General features: G+C 41.8%; 1 protein-coding gene across 2 annotated transcripts in view; it reads left to right on the top strand.

Annotated features, from left to right (window-relative positions):
* The first annotated feature begins 428 nt into the window (after positions 1 to 428).
* LOC115776686 (fibrous sheath CABYR-binding protein) overlaps positions 429 to 22,682 on the top strand; it is a 36,719-nt gene continuing 14,465 nt past the window's right edge. Inside the window, exons 1-3 of one of the 2 annotated variants that reach the window (XM_030724437.1) lie at positions 429 to 536; positions 658 to 724; positions 1,504 to 1,606. In XM_030724437.1, coding sequence (XP_030580297.1) covers positions 680 to 724; positions 1,504 to 1,606 — 148 coding nt within the window. In that variant the 5' untranslated portion in view covers positions 429 to 536; positions 658 to 679. The remainder of the gene's footprint in view (positions 537 to 657; positions 725 to 1,503; positions 1,607 to 22,682) is intronic. The other variant, XM_030724436.1, reaches the window with a different exon arrangement.

Raw genomic sequence — 22,682 nt, 5'->3', positions numbered from 1 at the left:
CTCCACGGGCTCCTGTGTAGAGCCTGTAATCGGTAAATCTGTTTTCTAGCAGAGGGCTGACGAGCTGTTCTGCTCGTTTGGAAAAAGAAACTTTCTCTGAATGAACGCAGGAATGCAGAGGAAGCCCAGATGTCCCAGTTTCCCTCTAGTACTTGAAGGCAGCGTGCATTTGTGAGTGAAAGGATTGTGTATTTGTAGACATTTGGAGCTGAACCGGGAAATTGTGTGTAAATTATGTTTATTCACGTTTGCATATAAATAGTTTCACGTGTAATCAGACTGCTTTGTGTGTGGACTGGAGCACACAGTTGTGAGTCCTTAGATGTTACACACAAGTCGTGGACCATGTCATACGCATTTGTAGGCACATTTCTGTCCATAGACAGGCTGCACACACACACACACACACACACACACACACACACACAATTTCGTCATGAAGGGGGCGTTCACTGTCGTGTTCCTGTGTTACATAAACAAACGGATCCGTGACCGTGACCGTGTGTCTGCAGCGACAGAGAGGGACCAGAATAAAGGTAACAGCCCGGCTGTGCTGCTGCACACAAACGGGGTGTGGAGTTCGTTGTGGTGCTGTTACGCGTGCAGGTTTGTGTTACTGTGGTGCTGATCAGTGGCTGTTTGTGTGTTGGTGCCCAGCACAGGCAGGCTGGACAGAAATATGGCGGCTTCCCTGCTGAGGATTGGACGGCTGAGCTGTGTGAAGGTAAAGTGCTGTCAGACCTTCAGTGTGCTGTTATGTCATTACAAACCCAAACAACTCCCTGCACCCCCCCCCCCCCCCCACACACACACACACACAGGTGAGCTCTAATACGTATTCACTGAGCCAGCATGCTCCAGATCAGTTCATTTGGCTCAGTTTTAAATTAATCTAAACTTTGATTTTCAAGCCTTTGATTGTAGGTCAGTTCACTGGTTTAAGCTGTGCATTTATACTGTTAGAAGCAGATGGATCATTACATTCATCTCAGACTTTTAATAACTGTGCTTCTTCTATGCAGACACTTCTCCAGCGTATCCATCAGAGAAATGATTTAATCAGTCCAACTTTTTAAAAATATTTTGCCTATTGCAGTCCTATAGCCTAGCCCTTTGAGTCTCACTTTGACTAATGTGACCCAAATATGGGCTTTGTTCATGCCTAATTATAGACATATCAGTTTTTACTCTGTTCTATTTTTTATCTTCGTTTATTAATCGAGCCTTTTTAGTCTGCCATGCTCTCAAAGTGTACATACACTTGTTGGAATCGCACACAGTGACTTCCACGTTGGTGCCCACATCATGCTGCATGAGCGAGCATTTGTCTGGCCTGCAGTTAAACAATCAGCTCCAACTTGCCCAACACCCAACATTTTGCACCGTATTAACTGCTGCGTTGGTGACTGGTTACACTGACTTTAACCGGCCCTTTGGACAATGTGCAGACCATTACCACCCTGTTAGGTATCTGATTAAATCTAATGTCATGTGTGTTGACAGCATTTGCAGGCTGAGGGCTGGATTTCCCTGAGGGCAGCACCCACAGCTGTATCTTTTGGCACCAAATCTGGGGGTTCCAACAAGTCAAAAAAGAACAACACAGGTAGGTCTCAGAAGCACTGCTGCTGTGGCAACATGTGCTCAAGCTCCTCTCAGTCCTTGAAGTTCACCTGTGTACAGGTGAACTTCTGGTGATTGCTCAACTGATCTGGTTCAACAGTAGTGTTATCAGGCCCTAAAGCTGAGAGTAGTTTTTATATTAGTTTCACAGTCCTGGTTGTTTATTGTTAAAAATAATGACATCTTCCTACCTCTGACCCCTGTCCTCAGTAAACTTGCTCCTGATGAGTTTATGATCTTGATCACTAGTTAAAGTGTTATTACAACATGTTGTTTGTAAATTATAAGCCATTAGTGTCCGGAGGAATGCTAAAACTGTGTATGCTGTAAGCCGGGTTAAACTGCCATGCTTCGTCTGAGGAATCTGAAGAAGTGAAAATGGATGGACTTTCACTTTTGATGGCTATTTCCAGCAACATTAGGGAAGTCTTTAGTGGAAAACATGGCTAATCTTAGCGATGGTTTGATTGAATGATCGCAGACCAGAGTGAAGTGGAATTGTTGGTTACCAGTGTAACTCCAGTTCTCTGAAAATAATGTGTGGTATCTTACTATGGCATGTGCCTTCTGGCGTGACCAATCACGGAAACTCCACTTCCACCATGTCTAAGACGTACTTCACAGACAGGGGGCTCCCCGACGCCCTTTATAATAGAATCAGAATCAACTTATTGTCATCACATGTCAGACATGCAACGAAAAGGAGCTCCAGAACACCCATCCACAAAGACGATCAAAACAAAACAAACAGGGGAGATAAGTGTCTGCGGCCTCCCAGCCATCAGAGGAGCAGCCCTTTTACAAAGCATACACAATAGGATAGGTGAGGATAAAAAGTCGCCCCTGGCCCCATAGAATCAGGGATACCCTGGTAACCAAATGTTCTCTTTCAAACCTCACTCAGTGTCTCATTGTGGGAGGTATAGCCCACTCCCAGACTGCATGCTCTGAAACCTATAGTACCTCGAGCCAGGCAGGTCAGCGCCTCACAGCAACCCCAGAGGTCAGCATGCCATTAAGAGCCTATATTAACCACTGAGTGTGCCTTTGAGCAAATGGTGTTGCACTCATTTAAAAGATCTTCATCTGGGCTGAAAAAGAGTTTGTTACTCTATAAAAAAGCCTTCCATAAAACTAGGACATCTCACTATTCATTACTGATCGAGGAAAACAGGAACAACCCCAGCTTTCTTATCAGCACTGTAGCCAGGCTGACAGTCAGATAGCTCTTTAGCTTAAACTAGCAATGACTTTATGATTTACTTTATAAATAAAATTTTAACCCATTCCTACAATTTTGCTCAAAAAATTTCACCATTAATTGATGCTTCAATTCAATATAATATCTTTACTAACAGGCTTTGGCGGTAATTAAACTGTAGCTGCCCTTGGGTCAATAAATGGAGAGTCTCAAAGGGTGCATAATTCTTTATTTCCATTTTAACGACTTCGTTGTGCACCGTGAAAACTAAGATAAAAATACAAAGGGAGACAGAGATTAGTTCTATAAACTTACATAAACTCACAAAATATATCTCACAAAGAAAAGGCTACTCAAATAGACAAAACTTAAACAGTTTCAAATGAGACAAAATATTGCAAAATACATGCTAGACAAAGTCTTATCAATAGTATTGAACTCAGAAACCAAACCATAAAAATTCCACACACCTCGTTCCACTACCCAAAAGGCGCCATTCAAAGTAAACAGATGTCATCCACGGGAACCGTGCTAAAAACAAACAGTGAAATATGAATCCTTCGACCTAATACATGAAATTGAGGCAAAATGAGGCAGAGCCTCACCTCACCTCACCTCAGCAGACATGCTGCCCCCTGGTGGCCATTTTAAAACAATTTAGAGTCAGTTACATAAACTATTACCTAAACAGGCTTTACCTGATCCAGCTGTCTTCACTAATTACAGGTCAATTTTTGACCTTTTTCTCTCAAAAATTCTTGAAAGAGTAGTTGTCAAACAGTTCACTGATCATTTGCAAAGGAATGGCTTATTTGAAGAGCTTCAGTCAGGATTTTGATCATAGCATAGAAACGGCACAAGTGAAGGTTAGGAATGATCTTATGGCCTCTGACAGTAGGCTCGTCTCTGTGCTTGTCTTCTTTAATGTCAGTACAGCATTCTGTACCACTGATCACACTGTTTTACTACAGAGATTAGAACACACCGTTGGTATTAAGGTACTGTGCTGCAGTGGCTTGGATCACATCTGTCTGATAGATTCCAATTTGTGCTTTCAAATGGGGAGTCTACTTCACACAAGTTAGTCATGGAGTTCTGCAGGGTTCCGTGCTGGGACCAATACTTTTTACATTATACAGTGCTTCCTTTAGGTAATATTATTAGAGAACACTAAATAGATTGTCATTGTGTCTAACCAGATGCTGGGCCTGGTTCTGCCAGAGGTGTCTTCCTATTACAAGGGAGTTTTCCTTCCCACTGTTACCAAGTGCTTGCTCATAGAAGGAAATGCCAACAATCACAGAAACCCCTAATATTGTTACCTTACAATATAAAGCACATTGAGGTGGCTGTTGTTTTGAATTGGTGCTATATTAAAACCTATAAAACCTCCCAAATGTGTGTGGGAGTGCCCAACAAGCAGCTGCTCAGAAGCCCCCCACTGAAACACCTTTAAAAAGGGGCTACGAGGCGGAGGTGGATAAAAAATCTCTGTGCACATGTGATACCTAGTCCCCGCACAAAGGTAGTGGCTATGGCTGCCTATGGAGCAGATGAGTTAGCTCTGCCAGCCATGGTCTGCTGGGCCCGTAACAAGCTATCAAAATCAGACAGTTGCTGCACCCTCACCCTCATGGTATAAGGGGTCATTCACAATTATCAACATTTTCGAGAGTGTACAAAGAGTACTCTTTTTCAGACCCCCCCTCCCCAAAAGTGTACAAAGAAAATGTTGATCTTTTTCATGAGATTTAACCCCTTAACTGGCAGCAAAAAAATCACCTGACAAAAACTACATAACGCCTTCTGGTCATTATTGGCTCTGAACAACCCATTTCATAGCCTATTAATCGGCTGCGTCTGGTCCGCGGGCCGAATGAAGTGCATTTATATGGCAGGCTAGACCCGCCCATTTTGACTGACACCTCATTCGGCCAATCATGTTAAGAAATGGGTTTCCCAGAGCCAATAATACTCAGAGGGCGTCACGTAGCTTTGTCAGGTGATTTGGTGCAGCCAGTTACATGATTGGCCGAATGACGTGTCAATAAAAATGGGAGGGTCTAGCCTGCCATATAAAAGGGACTACAAACGGCCCGTCACCGGGCCCTTGCCAGTTAAGGGGCTACTTTCACCTGGTTCTTTGGTATTTTAATGTAACAGGAACTATTAAAAACACATCCTGGTTGAAAAATTCTGAATATCTTGGTATCAAATATACTTTTTCCTATCTATTACAACATTGTATTGTCGCTCTACTTCACAGATATACATTAGATATATATATTAGATATATATTAGAATTTATAGGGTGCAATAAACTGATTTTAATGTGAATGTGTACTGCACAGCATGTACGCAAAATGTACATGACCACACTGTACACAGTGGCAGTGGAGCGATTGTGATCTGAAGTCTTGTGCCAAAAAATTATTTCTGGTATTTGCCCAAAAAATTATTTCTGGTATTTATTTTGTCGTAAATGACTTGTTGACTTGTTGTCATAAAGAACATTTCTGTCACACGTAGAAGCTGTCTAGCAACTTTTTTTTTTTTCTTCCAAAATTAGACAAATTTAGCGACTTTTTCCGGTGATGTCGGCGACTTTTGGATAGTTTTGGAGATAGACCGGAAACTTAAACTCTTTACCTTACAATATAAAACACCTTGAGGCAACTGTTTGTTGTGACTTGCCACTATATAAATGAAGTTGAACTGAACTGAATTGAATTTGCCAAAAAATGGTTGTGTTTAAAATGCTGTAGATTAATTTTTGGCCTAAAAATCTATCTGTGAAACATGTCAAACATATCTCTCATGAATGATATCACATCATTTAGAGCTAGAAACAACACTCCTGTCACAGGTTGAAGCTGCAGTCACTTCTTGGCAAAGTGACTTTCATATATTCTTTATTAATGAGGGTAAAAACTATCATTGACATTAAAAATGTATTTTTTCCCAGAGATCTGCCCAGAGGGCTTCAGAAAATGCAACAAATCTAACATTACAGTTCTGTAAAGAGCAGCCAAAAAGGACTGGGCTGATTATAATGTAGACACAATAATGCAGTCATAAATATATTTGCAAAACAAGTCATTTTTTCTTTTTATATATATAAGCCCTTCATAAATCCTCAGTCTGTGCACCACAGTCTATTTACCGATATAAGCAAAGATAATACATTAAAAAAAATCGGAAATCACAACACCAGAAACCTGAAAACTCCACTGTTGCCGTGTTTTGTGTACATACAGCGCTCGTACTGCCTCCCTTCGTACGCTGTGGTATCGCCCGGACCTCGCTTCGCACTGAGGGGAACACCCCACTCCCGGTGACCTCGATTCGTCCTTTAGCGACTTCTGAGACAGCCGACAGCGAGTCTTCTTACATAAAAGTTGGCAACAGCACCAATCACCAGATGACACACAAATATCTGGGCCAGCATAGATGAAAACAGGCCAAATCCATCATAGTTTTCTGCGGTTTACAGTGTACAGTTTCTATTTTTGGAACAATGCTTCCACTTCTTGTTGAATTTATCTCCGGCGGCTTTGGCTGCTTTCCACACCTGCTGTGCAGACCACAGAACAGCGCAGTGGTGTAAAAGTGAACGAGAGTGGATGCCTCGGCCATTGGCGGTCAGGCGGCAGCGCTCAGATTACATAATTCTGACCAACATTTTCGATTTGAAAAGGGTAAAGTAGGTGTTAAGCCCCTCCCCCCTGTTGTACAGTTTGTATGCTTTGGAAAATGTTGATAATTTGAATGATCCCTAAGGCTGGGGCGGTCATACAGCAGGACCTTTAGCCACAGGTGAGTTACTGTGTCCTCAGCTAATGGCTCAGCCTTGTTTCATTGCTAAAAAAACAGAGGGCATTGTTCTTTTTGCAGACAGAGCTGCAGACGCCTGACCAAACCTGTCCCACAGCTGGTGGACTGCACAGGTGTTCAGCACACTGGGAATGTGCGTCCTGCATGATAACAGGAGGTGCTTGCTGCTCCATATAGTCAGGCTGTGAGCCAGCATGTGTAATGTCACAGAGCGACTGCCTCCCTGACATATGGCACCACTGTTGTATTGTCTGTCCTGACCAAGAGATGACAACAGTAAAAAAACTCTTCAAAGCCAGAAAAACTGCTGTGAGCTCCAGGTAACTTACAGGTGCACAATGGAGCCTCTGGGACCAGGTGCCATTTATGGCCCTCCCCTTGAAAGCCCAATCCAGACAGGCTGCATAACAGCAGCTGTTTTTCTCTGCTTCCTCTGCTGGAAATGCATATTAGAAAATCATCTAAAAATGCGAACACTCTAGCCACTAAAACTCCTGAGTCGACAGCTGCTTCTTTCCCCGTGGAGGGTCGAATGCATGACTTCACACAGCAGCAGGGGTGGCAGCAACTGATAGACTTTTTGCCGTAATGCCTTTGTCTCTGTCAACCCTGCTGGTGAGACGCCTGTTGCTTGGGTGGCTTGAAAGTAGAATCCTTGAAGCCTACATTGTGCTGGCGGTGGCTGGTGTGGCATGACTTTGTGGAGGTAAAAAGCCACTACACCCCTAGAGACCCAGAAAATAAGATCCATAATGGCACATCTCTCTGGTACCCTTATCCAGCAGGTGGCTCCTGTTCTTAAACAGTTCAGCCCAGTGAGCTGAGAACAGGGGGACCACAGTAACATTTCATTTATGGACCCAGTTGCCTACTTGTAAGCTTTTTGGTACATGGAGGCTGTGAAGCACTCAGTTTTATCTGGGAATCTGGATGATGTCCTTAACCTTGCGGCCACCAGCATACCCCTGAGAGGATCCAGCAGTAGCGCCGCTTTGACTGCTAGCAATAGCTACACAAACACAAGCTCACTTCACATGCTAGGTTGATAAGATGTAGGTCTGCAACAACACAACAACCCCTTACCAGAAAAGTATAGTCTTGTAGATATAGAATTACAGCATAACAATAGTTAACCTTTGACACCTGTGTCAGTGAACAGATAAATGGGTAATCCTGGTCCAGGACTGCTGAGGAGCTCTAGGGATCTTCATGGGAAAGAAAGCAGGAAGACCTGCTGGGAGCCAGAGGCCGTTATAAAGGGGGTCAGGGGACCCCAAGCCCTTTGAGGGACCCAGCATGTGCTTCCCATAATGCAGCACTGAGTGAGGTCTGAAAGAGAACTAAATGTTATGAAGTTAAGAAAAAGAATATTCACACTCGGTGTTTCTGTATAAATGATTACAGGGAACATTTTTAAGTGCTCAAAGAACCACTTAAACTTGCAAAAGACCATAAAAAAATCCAGTAATGGTCCTGTACAATCAACATGCCTTCATATTTATATTTAAGATATACAGCATCAACTCATACAGTGAGCAACACACACACCATAAAGGTTGCCGGTTGCCTTGGTCCATGGTGTTGTTTTCTTCTGGTCTCTATGTTTATTGGCAAAGATGAAACGCAGCAAAACTTAGAGTAACAAAGAGAAATGAGATAAAAGTGATTTATGAGGGGCAGTAAACCTCTCATAAAGTTAGAATAAATCATAATTTAGTAGTCTTATTAAATAAGAGTAATTCAATAAAATATAGTCACTGGGTCATAACGGTTTTTTATGATGTCACGCTATGGTAAAATGGTTACTAAGGTAAAACTCTTACTTTGTAATATTGTGTGTATAAATGGTATTTAATATGTTAATGATATGGAACATAACTGAATAATGGGACTATTGATTAGAATGGGGGGGGGGGGGGGGGCAGCTGCTGGAAGTCTCTATTAAGCTTTCTGTGTGTAGATTTAATCTGTAAACAGAGTCAAACTTGGACAGTCTGCTTGTTCTCTGTGGGAGCGACCGTTCACATCACCCCACCCTGCACCCACCACAGAGGCCGGGCTGTTCAAAGTGTGAGGGCGCGACACGGTGCCCCGCCCTGAGGCAATAAAGTCGTAAAGCTAAAGGCCGGTTCATTAAAGAGCTCATCGCCCAGAGACCACGGCTCCCTGCCTCCGGTGCACGGGCCTCCGAGAATGCTCTGATGGCACCCGCGTCTCAGGAGGCACGACTGCCCTCCACCGGGCGAAGACGAGCCAGCGCGTGGTGATGACACACAGGTCGCTGCCAGCTCATCAAACTCATTAAAATCAGTTCTTAATTCAGTTATTCAAAAAGGAAGGATAATGTGAGGTCCCCACACATTATCCTTCCACTTCAAACAATACACCAAGAATAAATGTTTTTATCTATATAAAATATGCTGTTTTGATGAAGTCAGTGAAGTTTGTGGAAGGACCTTTGATGCCTGTATCACAGAAAATCTGACCTGAGTGGTTATTGAAGTTAAACAGACACGTGGATACTGTACAGGCTGTGGTTCAGGCTGTGGCCTGGGTATACAAAACTTTTTAGCATGTTGTACTTTTTGAATAGTTTTTTTCTTATTGCAAAATGTTTTTAAACTGTTTGATTCTTTGTCCACTGAAACCTTTTAAGTTATTGTTGAATAAATGATTTCACACTTTGATCAGTGTCCCTTCTTTTCTCGGTTATTGAATAAATTGATGATTTTATCAGTGAATTCTTTTTTAGTGACATATTTTCAAAAAGGCCCTTAAAGACAAAAACCTGGTGCTGAGGTTTTTGTCTGCATTTCCAAAGACAGACAGGTTTCTGAAAAGTTACCCACAGATTAGTGTTAATGAAGGACATGGTTATCAATTATTGTGCCACAGCCCTTTAACCCTCTGTGGTTGAATGTCTTAATGAAGCATTAAAATGAAGACTGTGGAGGTCAATCACAGCTGTATAAATGTTTTACAGGACTCAGCTGAAAGCTATAATAATATTTACCACTGAAAATCCATAAAACTGTCTCCAGGTGATGTCAGAGACCATGCCAGGGGTATTTCAAAACAAGTATGTTATATTTGGCCCTATATAAATAAACTGAATAGAAGAGAGTCATTGCACTGATTACAGAGATCATATTGAATGTTTTTATTTATCTAAGATTAAAAATAACCAGCAGTAATGCTCTGAGTTACCCCCACATGCTACACTAGCTGTTATCAACTACTCTCTTAACATAATTTTTGCACAGTGTGACTTCACCTTGGGAGATGAACTCATCTCTGAAGCCAGGGCCACCCACCCCCACCAAGAAACCTTTAACCTGACGAGCCCGTTTAGATTGTTTCATTCTGCTGGCGGCCGTCTTCTTTGGCCCTGATCATGGGCTCGTTAGGAGAGCATTCAGGGCTCTAAAGAATTTCATCTGCCAGCTCCCATCAGGGCCCGGTGGGTTACTGTTACTGAGAAGGTCTTTAACAAATGAACACTAGGTGGAAATCTTCATGTGCCACTTAGTAGAAGATGAGCTAGCTTTACTGCAAGCCAGGGCCAGTCGTGGGTACTGGCTGGGGAACCATTGGTTAGCTTTAACACATGAAGATGGAACCGCTACCTTTTTTTTACCCTTTTGGATTTCCCCCAAAGTATAAATATTACCCTAAAAGTATCCTGACTTTTCTGCCTCAAAAGGCAGCGTCACACCCTCTGTTTACGATGGAACTGCTAAATGGACCGGTTCTTATAAAGCACTTTTCTATAAAGCACTCAAAGCGCTTTATACAGCGATGTGTAGCCAGCATTGTGCTTCATTGAACACACACACTGGCATACCAGCATGTGCTCTACTTATATCAGAAAATGGGAGAAAATGATGCTGTGATCACAGACGGTCTAATGTGATCGTATCTGATGTGTAATAGACTGTTTTAACCACGTCTCTGAAAACGACTTCACTGTGGTTAAAGTTTCATAGAGTGGAATTAAATTTTATGGCTTATGTTTTCACTGTGTAAAAACCAGAGAGTTTAAATATAATAGATATTTTATTGAAATAAAAAGAAATAAAATATGAAATGAAATAAAAAGAATTTTTTAGTCTGATGGTTTTCTTCGGTCTTTTTAGTTTCTGTATTGAATGCAGAGCTCTCTGTAACTCCACTGAATGATGACAGAGAAGTATTTAAAAGCACTAAGTTCAAAAGTTCCTCAGGCTCACTCACCAGCTGGCTTTATGTTAGATTACTGCTCTGACCAGAGGTCCCCAAAAGCTGTTGAACTTTGACACGAGAATATAATAACATATAACCAGTTTCATAGCCTCTGCTGTAATGGGCCCTGCTCTCTGCAGTGTCAGGTGCATAGCCTGTATTTGTATTTGATGAATATACTGACTCTGTCTGTCACAGTACCTCAGTGATGGTTGATACCTTGTGGCTCTTTTTCCAGAGCCAAATTAAATTCTGTTTTACAAAGTTAAAGATGAGCTTTGCTGCTTTTGTTCTGTAGGCCAAAATGTGGAAATAAAGACCATGACCATGGCCCCGATGAAGCCAGAGTAGCTCTGAGGTTGTTGAAAATCTCTAAAAATTATTGTAGGGGTCCAACGGGGTAAGGGAAGCTACCGTTCACCTATGCTGTGGACATGTCCTCCTGCCCAAAAGAAGCACCACGAGGAGGCAAAGGTTCTGTAGTTTCTTCTCACACGCACATCTGGAAATGGTTTACCTAATAAGGGACCGGACAGATTACAGCAGCAGTCTGGACAGGCACGACAGTGAGGGTAGATGATTTTGTGTTCTGCATCGATAAAAACAGAATTCCTGCAGAAAGGTCATCTGAAAGGTAGAAGGAACTTCTGCACAGTCTACACCCTGTGCATTCCAGTTTTTGCCCAGTTGTGTTTTAGTGAAAATCAGGAAGGGGATGTGAACACTTTTCCCATTTACAAAATCACAGTGAACATTTGTCATTATGCTTTGTTTCATGTTCTAAGACTGTTACCAGTTTTAATTTGCTTTTTATATGAATAAATACATTTCTATAAATATGTAACTATGCATACTTGTGAGTAATTTCAATCTGAATTTGTGTGACTATACCCACCTGCAGTACCGTCACCTTGGGAAAACTTTGTTGCATGGGTGTGATTACTGTATGCGTCCTCTAAGGCAGCTATTAGGACAAATGGCACACATTATGAATATTTCCACTGATATAGTTCTACAAGGCAGGAATGTCCATTTTTCCTCGTTTATTGTGATGGAGCCTTTGTCCGTCACTTTACAGTCCCATCCTGATATATATATGTGGTATGACCAGAAATGTCATGGACCTGAAGTTGGCCCTGAATGCAGATGACCATTTGTTACTGTTGTCTGATCTGCCATGGACTGTCTCTGCAGCCCTTTCAGTCTTAGACGCATTTGGTAACATTTGTGGATATAAATGAAATGTTGGCAATAGTGCTGTTTTCTGTTAACAGGGAGGCAGAAGAGTATCTGCTTGAAAATCTACCATTTTCAGGCTCGACATTATATCCACAGAACAGTTACAAAATTCCCAGTTCTTTCTAACCCCTCTGATTTTGAGGTGTTTCTGAGGCTCTCATTGTTCTACAGAGCTCTGACTCTTTGTCAGCCTGGCTACAGTGCTGAAAACAAACCTGGGGTTGTTCTTATTTTCTTCAATTAATGATGAATAGTAAGATGTCCTAGCTTTACGGAGGGCTTTTTTATAGAACAACAAACTCTTTTTCCAGGCTAAATGAGCATCTTCTAATTTAGTGAGACGCCATTCCCTCTCCAGCTTTCGGGTTATCTGCTTTAAGCTGTGCGTTTGTGAATTATACCATGGAGTCAGGCACTAAAAACTGACTACCCAGGGTTGAGACCAGGAAGCAGAGTTGCAGTCTTACACGCCTCTCTGCAGCTTCTCTCCTCCTGCCATCCCCCCAAAACCCCATCCCCATAGAGTCGGTGCTGCTCCCAGACCACCAAAAACCAAAGCTAAAATCAGCAAAAAACTATTTAAGCATAAAAATTCAAAAACAATAAATAATACAGCTTCATCAACTGCACCAAAGAATAAAACAATTAAATGTGGATTGTTAAACATTAGGTCTCTCTCTTCCAAGTCCCTATTAGTAAATGATTTAATAATTGATCAACGTATTGATTTATTCTGCCTTACAGAAACCTGGTTACAGCAGGATGAATATGTTAGTTTAAATGAATCAACACCCCCGAGTCACAGTAACTGTCAGAATGCTCGAAGCACAGGTCGAGGAGGAGGAGTAGCTGCAATCTTCAATTCCAGCTTATTAATTAATCAGAGACCCAGACAAAGTTTTCATTCTTTTGAAAGCCTGACTCTTAGTCTTGTCCATCCTAATTGGGAAAATCAAAAACCTGTTTTATTTGTTATTATCTATCGTCCACCTGGTCCTTACTCAGAGTTTCTGTCTGATTTCTCAGACTTTTTATCTGATTTAGTGCTCAGTTCAGATAAAATAATTATAGTGGGTGATTTTAACATCCATGTAGATGCTGAGAATGACAGCCTCAACACTGCATTTATTGTTAGATTCAATTGGCTTCTCTCAAAATGTAAAGGAGCCCACCCACCACTTTAATCATACTCTGGATCTTGTCCTAACATATGGCATAGAAACTGAAGACTTAACAGTATTCCCTGAAAGCCCCCTCCTGTCTGATCATTTCCTAGTAACATTTACATTTACTTTAATGGATTACACAGCAGTGGGGAATAAGTTTAATTACAGTAGAAGTCTTTCTGAAAGTGCTGTAACTAAGTTTAAGGATCTAATTCCTTCATTGTTATGCTCTTCAGTGCCAACACAGTGCAGAGCAGCTACCTAAACTCTGCTCCCAGTGAGGTCGATTATCTCGTCAATAGTTTTACATCCTCACTGCGATAACTTTGGATACTGTGGCTCCTCTGAAAAGGAAAGCTTCAAATCAGAAGTGCCTGACTCCGTGGTATAATTCACAAACGCACAGCTTAAAGCAGATAACCCGAAAGCTGGAGAGGGAATGACGTCTCACTAAATTAGAAGATGCTCATTTAGCCTGGAAAAAGAGTTTGTTGCTCTATAAAAAAGCCCTCCGTAAAGCTAGGACATCTTACTATTCATCATTAATTGAAGAAAATAAGAACAACCCCAGGTTTGTTTTCAGCACTGTAGCCAGGCTGACAAAGAGTCAGAGCTCTGTAGAGCCGAGTATTCCTTTCACTTTAACTAGTAGTGACTTCATGGATTTCTTTACAAATAAAATTTTAGACATTCGAGAAAAAATTATTCATAACCATCTCAAAGATTATTCTTCATGTTCGGCTGCTTTCAGCACTGCTGGTATTTGTTTTGACTCTTTTGCTCCAGTTGATCTTTCAGAGTTAACTTCATTAGTTACTTCCTCCAAACCAGCAACATGTTTGTTAGATCCCATTCCTACTAGACTGTTCAAAGAAGTCTTTCCAATTATTGATGCTTCAATCTTAAAAATGATCAATCAGTCTTTATTGGTTGGCTATGTACCACAGACCTTCAAGGTGGCTGTAATTAAACCTCTGCTTAAAAAGCCATCACTTGACCCAGCTGTCTTAGCTAATTATAGGCCAATCTCCAACCTTCCTTTTCTCTCAAAGATTCTTGAAAGAGTAGTTGTAAAACAGCTAACTGATCATCTGCAGAGGAACGGTTTATTTGAAGAGTTTCAGTCAGGTTTCAGAATTCATCACAGTACAGAAACAGCATTAGTGAAGGTTACAAATGATCTTCTTAGAGCCTCTGACAGTGGACTCATCTCTGTTCTTGTCCTGTTGGACCTCAGTGCAGCTTTGATACTGTTGACCATAACATTTTATTACAGAGATTAGAGCTTGCTATAGGTATTAAAGGTACTGCACTGCAGTGGTTTGAATCATATTTATCTCATAGACTCCAATTTGTTCATGTAAATGGGGAGTCTTCTTCACACACTAAGGTTAATTATGGAGTTCCACAGGGTTCTGTGCTAGGACCAATTTTATTTACATTATACATGCTTCCCTTAGGCAGTATTATTAGAAAGCACTGCATCAATTTTCATTGTTATGCAGATGATACTCAGCTTTACCTATCAATGAAGCCAGATGACACACATCAATTAGTTAAACTGCAGGAATGTCTTAAAGACATTAAGGCCTGGATGACCTCTAATTTCCTGCTTCTAAATTCAGATAAAACTGAAATTCTTGTTCTCGGCCCCACAAATCTTAGAAACATGGTGTCTAACCAGATACTTACTCTGGATGGCATTACTTTGGCCTCCAGTAACACTGTGAGAAATCTTGGAGTCATTTTTGACCAGGATATGTCCTTCAATGCACATATTAAACAAATATGTAGGACCGCTTTTTTGCATTTGCGCAATATTTCTAAAATTAGAAACATCCTTTCTCAGAGTGATGCTGAAAAGCTCATTCATGCATTTATTACTTCTAGGCTGGATTATTGTAATTCATTATTATCAGGCTGTCCTAAAAGCTTTCTGAAAAGCCTTCAGCTGATCCAAAATGCTGCAGCTAGAGTACTGACAGGGACTAGAAAGAGAGAGCAGATTTCTCCCATATTGGCTTCTCTTCATTGGCTCCCTGTTAAATCTAGAATAGAATTTAAAATTCTTCTCCTCACATACAAGGTCTTGAATAATCAGGCACCATCTTATCTCAAAGACCTCATAGTACCATATCACCCCAACAGAGCACTTCGCTCTCAGACTGCTGGCTTACTTGTGGTTCCTAGGATACTTAAGAGTAGAATGGGAGGCAGAGCCTTCAGCTTTCAGGCGCCTCTTCTGTGGAACCAGCTTCCAGCTTGGATTCGGGAGACAGACACCCTCTCTATTTTTAAGATTAGGCTTAAAACTTTCCTTTATGATAAAGCTTATAGTTAGGGCTGGATCAGGTGACCCTGAACCATCCCTTAGTTATGCTGCTATAGGCCTAGGCTGCTGGGGGGTTCACATAATGCACTGTTTCTCATTCACCTTATTTACTTTGTTTATACTCCACTCTGCATTTAATCATTAATTGATATTAATCTCTGGCTCTCTTCCACAGCATGTCTTTCTCTCCCCTCAGCCCAACCGGTCGCGGCAGATGACCCCCCCTCCCTGAGCCTGGTTCTGATGGAGGTTTCTTCCTGTTAAAAGGGAGTTTTTCCTTTTCACTGTCGCCAAGTGCTGCTCATAGGGGGTCGTTTTGACTGTTGGGTTTTCTCTGTATTATTGTAAGGTCTTTACCCACAATACAAAGCGCCTTGAGGCGACAGTTTGTTGTGATTTGGCGCTATATAAATAAAATTGAATTGAATTGAATTGATTTGAAGCTTTCCTTTTCAGAGGAGCCACAGTATCCAAAGTTATACGCAGTGAGGATGTAAAACTATTGACGAGATAATCGACCTCACTGGGAGCAGAGTTTAGGTAGCTGCTCTGCACTGTGTTGGCACTGAAGAGCATAATAATGAAGGAATTAGATCCTTAAACTTAGTTACAGCACTTTCAGAAAGACTTCTACTGTAATAAAACTTATTCCCCACTGCTGTGTAATCCATTAAAGTAAATGTAAATGTTACTAAGAAATGATCAGACAGGAGGGGGCTTTCAGGGAATACTGTTAAGTCTTCAGTTTCTATGCCATATGTTAGGACAAGATCCAGACCCTATAATAGAGCAAGTCTGCCCGACCATATTGTTACAGTTATACATGCTGTAGTACCATCGTGTGGAATATTTCAACTCACTACACATCAATAGAACCTTCAGAACCCTAATTATAATAATATGTATGAAGGTAATCCATAGTAACTACATAAGGTAGCTAAAGAGTGCACTAACCCACAGAGAAATTTAAAACCATTTTTCTGTATCTACATATTATGCTAGATCCAGAAATGCCATAGCTGTACATGCTAATGCACATGATAAAGCACATGGAGTACGTGTTGTTGTTAGCGCTTTCCAAGTGATTTTTGTGAACCATTAGAGGAAGGATACAGCGCTCTGGGACACGCTGAATGCGTGATAACTAAGTGTAAATCCTCTGGTTTTATATGCAAAAAGACTTATTGCTCTATCTGTGTGGTTTCAATTTTACCGGCATTTAAAAGCAGTCGGGAGCCGGCGCTCCAGCAGGTCACAAGGGTTTTTAAAATGGTGGGTGGGCTCCTTTACAGATACCCCTGAGTAATCTCAAACTTCCCTCAATGTTATAACCTCTATATTTTTGTATTACTACAAAGCTCTGATTTATATCACAAGATCCCCAAACAAGCAAACAGAAATTAGATATATGGTAAACCTTTTTGTACATATAAAGTAGTTAGGTTTCATAAATAAAACCATTTCCTTTTATAATTTTCACACAGGTTGTAAAAAATATAAACCTCATCAGCCTTTCCCATGGATTTCAAAAACTCTACCCCAGTAATGTGAGAAGGGAATAAACCCAGCTGAGTTTGTCACAGGTTTAAGAACCACTTAGTTCTTAAAGCAAACACTTTGCATTAAAAAGTAACCATTTTACCATAAAGTGACATCATAAAAATACTTTTTATGACACATGCATCCTGTAATAATAATAATGTTGTTGTTAGCCTCATAGCATAATTGCCTAACTCTTTTAGAGTTTTGAGAAAAAATGACAGATATCTGATATCTGATGTAGACACTTATGCTATGAGGTCAATGTTATGTTTGAAAAAATGACAGAAAATGCCAAGAGCTGACTTCCAGGCCACATGTTCAGTGTTTCAACCAAACTGTAAACGAGTACCATGCAGCAGCTTCTCACGGCTGCAGGGCCAGAGCGGTTGTGTAAATAGAAAGAAATAACTGCTTGCTTCGTGCTAACTGCCTGTGTGGATGTGCTATTATTCACTGATGATTGTGCCAAGTTAATCATTTTCACTTCCTTCCACATGTATTGGAGATAATTTCACTAACTGCCCCATCAATGTGATTGATACAATCCAAGTTCCATAAAAGCTGTGGCACTGTGTAAAATATAACTGAAAATGAACATAGAAAGCATATCAGATGTTTAAACTGAGAAAATGTACCGGTTGCTCATTTTGAATTTGATTGCAGCAAAGTTGGGACAGAGGGCACAAAAGGCCGGAAAAGTAAGTGAAATGCTGTTTATCTTAACTGGCAACAGGTCAGTGACTGAGTATAAAAAGAGTTTCTCAGAAGTAAAGACAGGTAGAGGTTCCCCAGTGTGCAAAAAAACTGGTTCGCTAGGAACCCAGTCGCAAATACAACAAGAGGCTGCAGGATCGGCACAGACCCCCAATACCTTTGAGGGAGGCTGACAATCGGGGGGTATGGAAACAGAATCAAACAGGTTTATGGCGCAAATTAGCATTTATCGATGTATGACTGAAAGGTAAGTGTTTGGGGTGTGGACCAACTCCTAAAGATAAGATAAATTATCTCCTAATTGTCGAACAATTTCAAAATAATGTTCCTCAACAAACAATTGCTAAGACTTTGAACATCTCATCATCTACAGTGCATAATATCATTAAAAGATTCAGTGACTCTAGAGAAATCAATAATGGATGCCTGCAGTCTTAGGCCTCTCAAGCATCCATCCATCCTCTTCTGTTCAGGGTTGGAGCCTACCCCAGGTGTCATAGGGTGAGAGGCAGGGTACACCTGTACAGGTCACCAGCCTGTCGCAGGGCTAACACAGAGATAGACAACCATCCAACAGGCATGACTGGGTTTTCTATACTACAGGCGGTTCACTTCTTACTTGGGTATATTGCTGTGGTAACTTATGCTAGACAAAGGAACTGAATACCTGCTACGGAGCAGGTTGGGTTCTACATTGAAGATCAGCAGCAGCTGCCTATCGACAAGTTCTCCAGAAAATAGTGTCACCATTCCTGGAAGATCCCTCGGATCTCTGAGCGTGATCTCTGACCCACAGTAGGAGGGTCTAAAGTTTTTCAGTGCCTTCAAGACATCTGTCAGTAGCATCTACTTTTTGACATCTGTTTGCATTTCCCTTATGAAGAAATATAAATTCCTAGATGCAGCTTTAGTAGTGATTACTAATATATTACTGTTCTCAAGATAGCAGCACTCAGACAGGCAGGAGCTTCTCGAGCTCTTGACAGTGCGAGTGGTTCCTTTTGTCTTCTATAATAGTTGTTTTACTTTTGTAAATACCTCGAGCCATTCATTGCTCTTACGTTACATCCATGCACCGGAGGATTAACTGCCAGACGGAGGTGGACTTACCCCTGAACACGAAAGCGTAGCCTGGTAGGCTAGGCCTATTGAGGATAGCGTCATGGCGCTCCATCTTACGGTGACTGGGGAGCAAGTGGAAATGGTGCAGCCTAAACAGAAGTGAGGCAAGTGCGGAAGCTTGCTAACTGAGCTAAAGGTTAATGGCAGACTGATCATCCAATCACTCTTCCTCACCAACATCTGTGCCCTGGACAATAAAATGGATCTGCTACAGCTGTGGATGTGTGAGTACCCAGAGATGAGGAACTGCTGTGCAGTCATGCTGACTGAAACGTGGTTAAAAAACAGCATGCTGTACTCAGCTTTCCAGATTAGTGGAATGCTACTCTTCCATGCCGATCGGAACGAGCTGTTGGGAAAGACTCGGGGTGGAGGGCTGTGTGTTTACATCAACAAAGGATGGTATACTAACTGCTCTGTCACCAGCAGCTGTTCTGAGAAAGCTGAACTCTTAACCATCAAGTGCCAGCCACATAACCTAAATGGTAAATGGACTAGTTCTTATATAGCGCTTTTCTACTCAGTCAGAGCACTCAAAGCGCTTATACAACACGTTTTTTACATTTACCCATGCACACCCATTCATACAAGCACTTCCATGTTAACTAAGCTAAGTGCTTTTTAATTATATAACATCCACACACATTCACACTCCGACGGAACGGTCGGAGAGCAACTTGGGGTTAAGTATCTTGCCCAAGGATACATTGGCATGTAGCTTGGAGTAGCCAGGAATCGAACCCCTGACCTTCTGATCAGTAGGTGACCTGCTCTACCTACTGAGCTACAGCCACCCCAACCTGTAAATTCACAGCAGTGTTCATCATAGCCGCCGACATCCCCCAAACGCTAATGCTAAAGATGCGCTCGGGGAGCTACATGACAGTATCTCCTCCCCCCAAAACAAACACCCTGAAGCTCTGAACATGATGGGGGAGACTTTTACTGTGTTGAGCTGTCGGACACGATGCCAGGGTTCCACCAGCATGTAAACATTGCAACTAGAGGGCACAATACTTTGGATCGTGTTTACACAAACTGGCGTGGAGCATACAGAGCTGTCCGTCACCCTCACCGTGGACTTGGACTTGGACTTTCCATTCTACTCATCCACACCTACAACTCCCTCCAGAGGATAATCAAACCGACACAAAGGACAGTCACTGTGTGGCCCACTGACGCCACCTCTGTGCTCCAAGACTATTTTGAATGCGCTGAGTGGTCCATCTTCAAAGAGGCTGCAACAAAAGGAGTGAGGTGGACCTGAAGGAGCTGTCTCCAGGTACATCAGTAAGTGATGATGTCACCTTTACCAGAACATTCACCGTTCACCTCAACCAGAAGCCCTGGATGAACACAGAGGTCAGACGCCTTCTGAGAGCACGGGATTCTATATTCAGGTCAGGTGACACAGTCATGTTAAGAACTGCAAGGAGAACTCTAGATGCTGGTATCAAGAGAGCCAAAGCTGCATATGCCCTAAAGATCCAGGGTCACTTCAACATCAACGATCCTCGGAGGATGTGGGTGGGTATTAGGAGCATCACAGACCACAGTAGGAAAGATGCTGTATGTCCCAGGGACCCATCTCTACCTGATGCTCTTAACACCTTTCATGCTCGCTTTGAAGCAAATCTCCCTCCTTCCAACTCACCTCATCATAGCAGGAGCAGCATCCCAGACTCAGGAATGAAAAGGTCAGGAGGTCATTCCAGAGGGTCAATATCTGCAAGGACTGCGGATATTGACCCTCTGAGGTTCTGACTGACATCTTTAACACCTCACTCTCACAGGAAATAGTCCTGTCCTGCTTCAAGACAGCAACCATCACCCCTGTTCCTAAAACCTCAGCTGTGTCATGCATGAATGACTATAGGCCAATAACACTCACACCCATAGTCATGAAGTGTTTTGAGCAGCTGGTCATGGAACAGATCAAATCAGTAATCTCTCCCTGCACTGACCCACACCAGTATGCATATAGGAAGAACAGGTCCACTGCGGATGCTATCTCAGAGGTAGTCCATCTGGCTCTCACCCACCTGGAGACCAGGGACTCTTGTGTCAGGTTGCTCTTCCTGGACTTTAGCTCCACCTTTAACACAATCATTCCACAGACACTTGTTCACAAGCTGGACACACTTGGTCTGAGCTCCTCACACTGCAACTGGGTCCTGGACTTTTTAACAAACAGGAAGCAGTTGGTCCAAATCCAAGACATCACCTCTTCCCCCATCGCCCTCAACACTGGCTCCCCTCAGGGATGTGTCCTCAGCCCTCTGCTGCACATGCTGCTTTGTTGTACTTTTTGTTTCATGATGGGCCAAATGTTTTCAATTGGTCAAAGGTCTGGGCTACTGTTCTTCCTGAAATCGCCGATCATCTCCTTGGTCTTGGCCACGCTGATGCAAAGGTTGTTGTACTTGCACCAGGTCTCCAGGTGTTCCACCTCAAATCTGTACACTGACTTCTTGTTATTTGAGATGAGTCCGACCGCTGCTGTGTTGTCCACCAACTTAATGATGTGGGTGCTCGGGAATGTGGATATACAAAAGTGGCTCCATTTAATTCTTCCACATGCTATTGAAGTCCCCAGTTTGTTAAATTAATAAACTGTTAAATTGCCAATATGTCTCATTTCTCCAAACTTCATCCAATCAAATAAATGACACCAGACGAGTCAATAGCAGAATGTGCTGTTTGGCATTGGCAGAGAGCACTTGGGCACGACCCACATCCTCACCTCTGCTGCTCAACCCACAAATGCATTTTCCTTACAAATGTGGCTCCATTTAAGGGGAAATAAACAGGCTTTCCAACGGGATAAGATTTATTGCCAAGAAGTATTGTTAGAAATAACTGACCAAACACGAATTTCCTTGCTTTTACCCGCAATACAAAGCGCCTTGAGGCGACTGTTTGTTGTGATTTGGCGCTATATAAATAAAATTGAATTGAATTGAATTGAATTGAATTTTGTGCAAGACAATGGTGCACCTGTTAGAGCAGCATCACTTTGCAGTAGAAATGACCTGCCTGTAGTCCAGACCTTTGACCAACTGAAAACATTTGGTGCATCATGAAACAAATAGTACAACAAAGCAGACCGAGGATTGTTGAGCAGCTAGAGTCCTGTATTAGACAAGAATGGGACAACATTCCTCTCCCAAAAGTCCTGCAACTGGTCTCCTCAGTTCCCAGAGGCTTACGGATTGTTGTTAAAGAAGAAGGTGTGCTACACAGCGGTAAACATGGTTCTGTCCCAGCTGTGAGTTCTGTTGCTGCCATCAAATTCAAAAAGAGACGATATTTTTCTCAAAATTATACATTTTCTCAGTTTAAACATTTTGTTTTCTATGTTTTATTGTGAATAAAATATGGGTTGATGAAATTTGCAAATCATTGCATTTTGGTTTTATATACCTTTTACACTGTACCTCAACTGTTTTGGAATTTGGATATAATTATTTCAATATAAAAATCGTTATCGTCAAGACTTTTTTCTTCTGCCAAGAGTTCTTTAAGAGTTCCTATAGTACATTAGCGTTTGATATTTATTCTTCTTTTATTTTTAAAAACTTTCAGGTAAAAACTACATGTACCAGATACTATTGTCACAGGATCTCTTTTGCGTCAAACATTGGGATGTTGTTAAATGTGCTTTAATGTTTTTTGCCATTCAACAGTA

Source organism: Archocentrus centrarchus, unplaced genomic scaffold, assembly GCF_007364275.1.
Source record: "Archocentrus centrarchus isolate MPI-CPG fArcCen1 unplaced genomic scaffold, fArcCen1 scaffold_36_ctg1, whole genome shotgun sequence".
Classification (NCBI taxonomy): domain Eukaryota; kingdom Metazoa; phylum Chordata; class Actinopteri; order Cichliformes; family Cichlidae; genus Archocentrus; species Archocentrus centrarchus.
The sequence above is the reverse complement of the archived record's forward strand: the minus strand, read 5'-3'. Positions and strand labels throughout refer to the sequence as shown.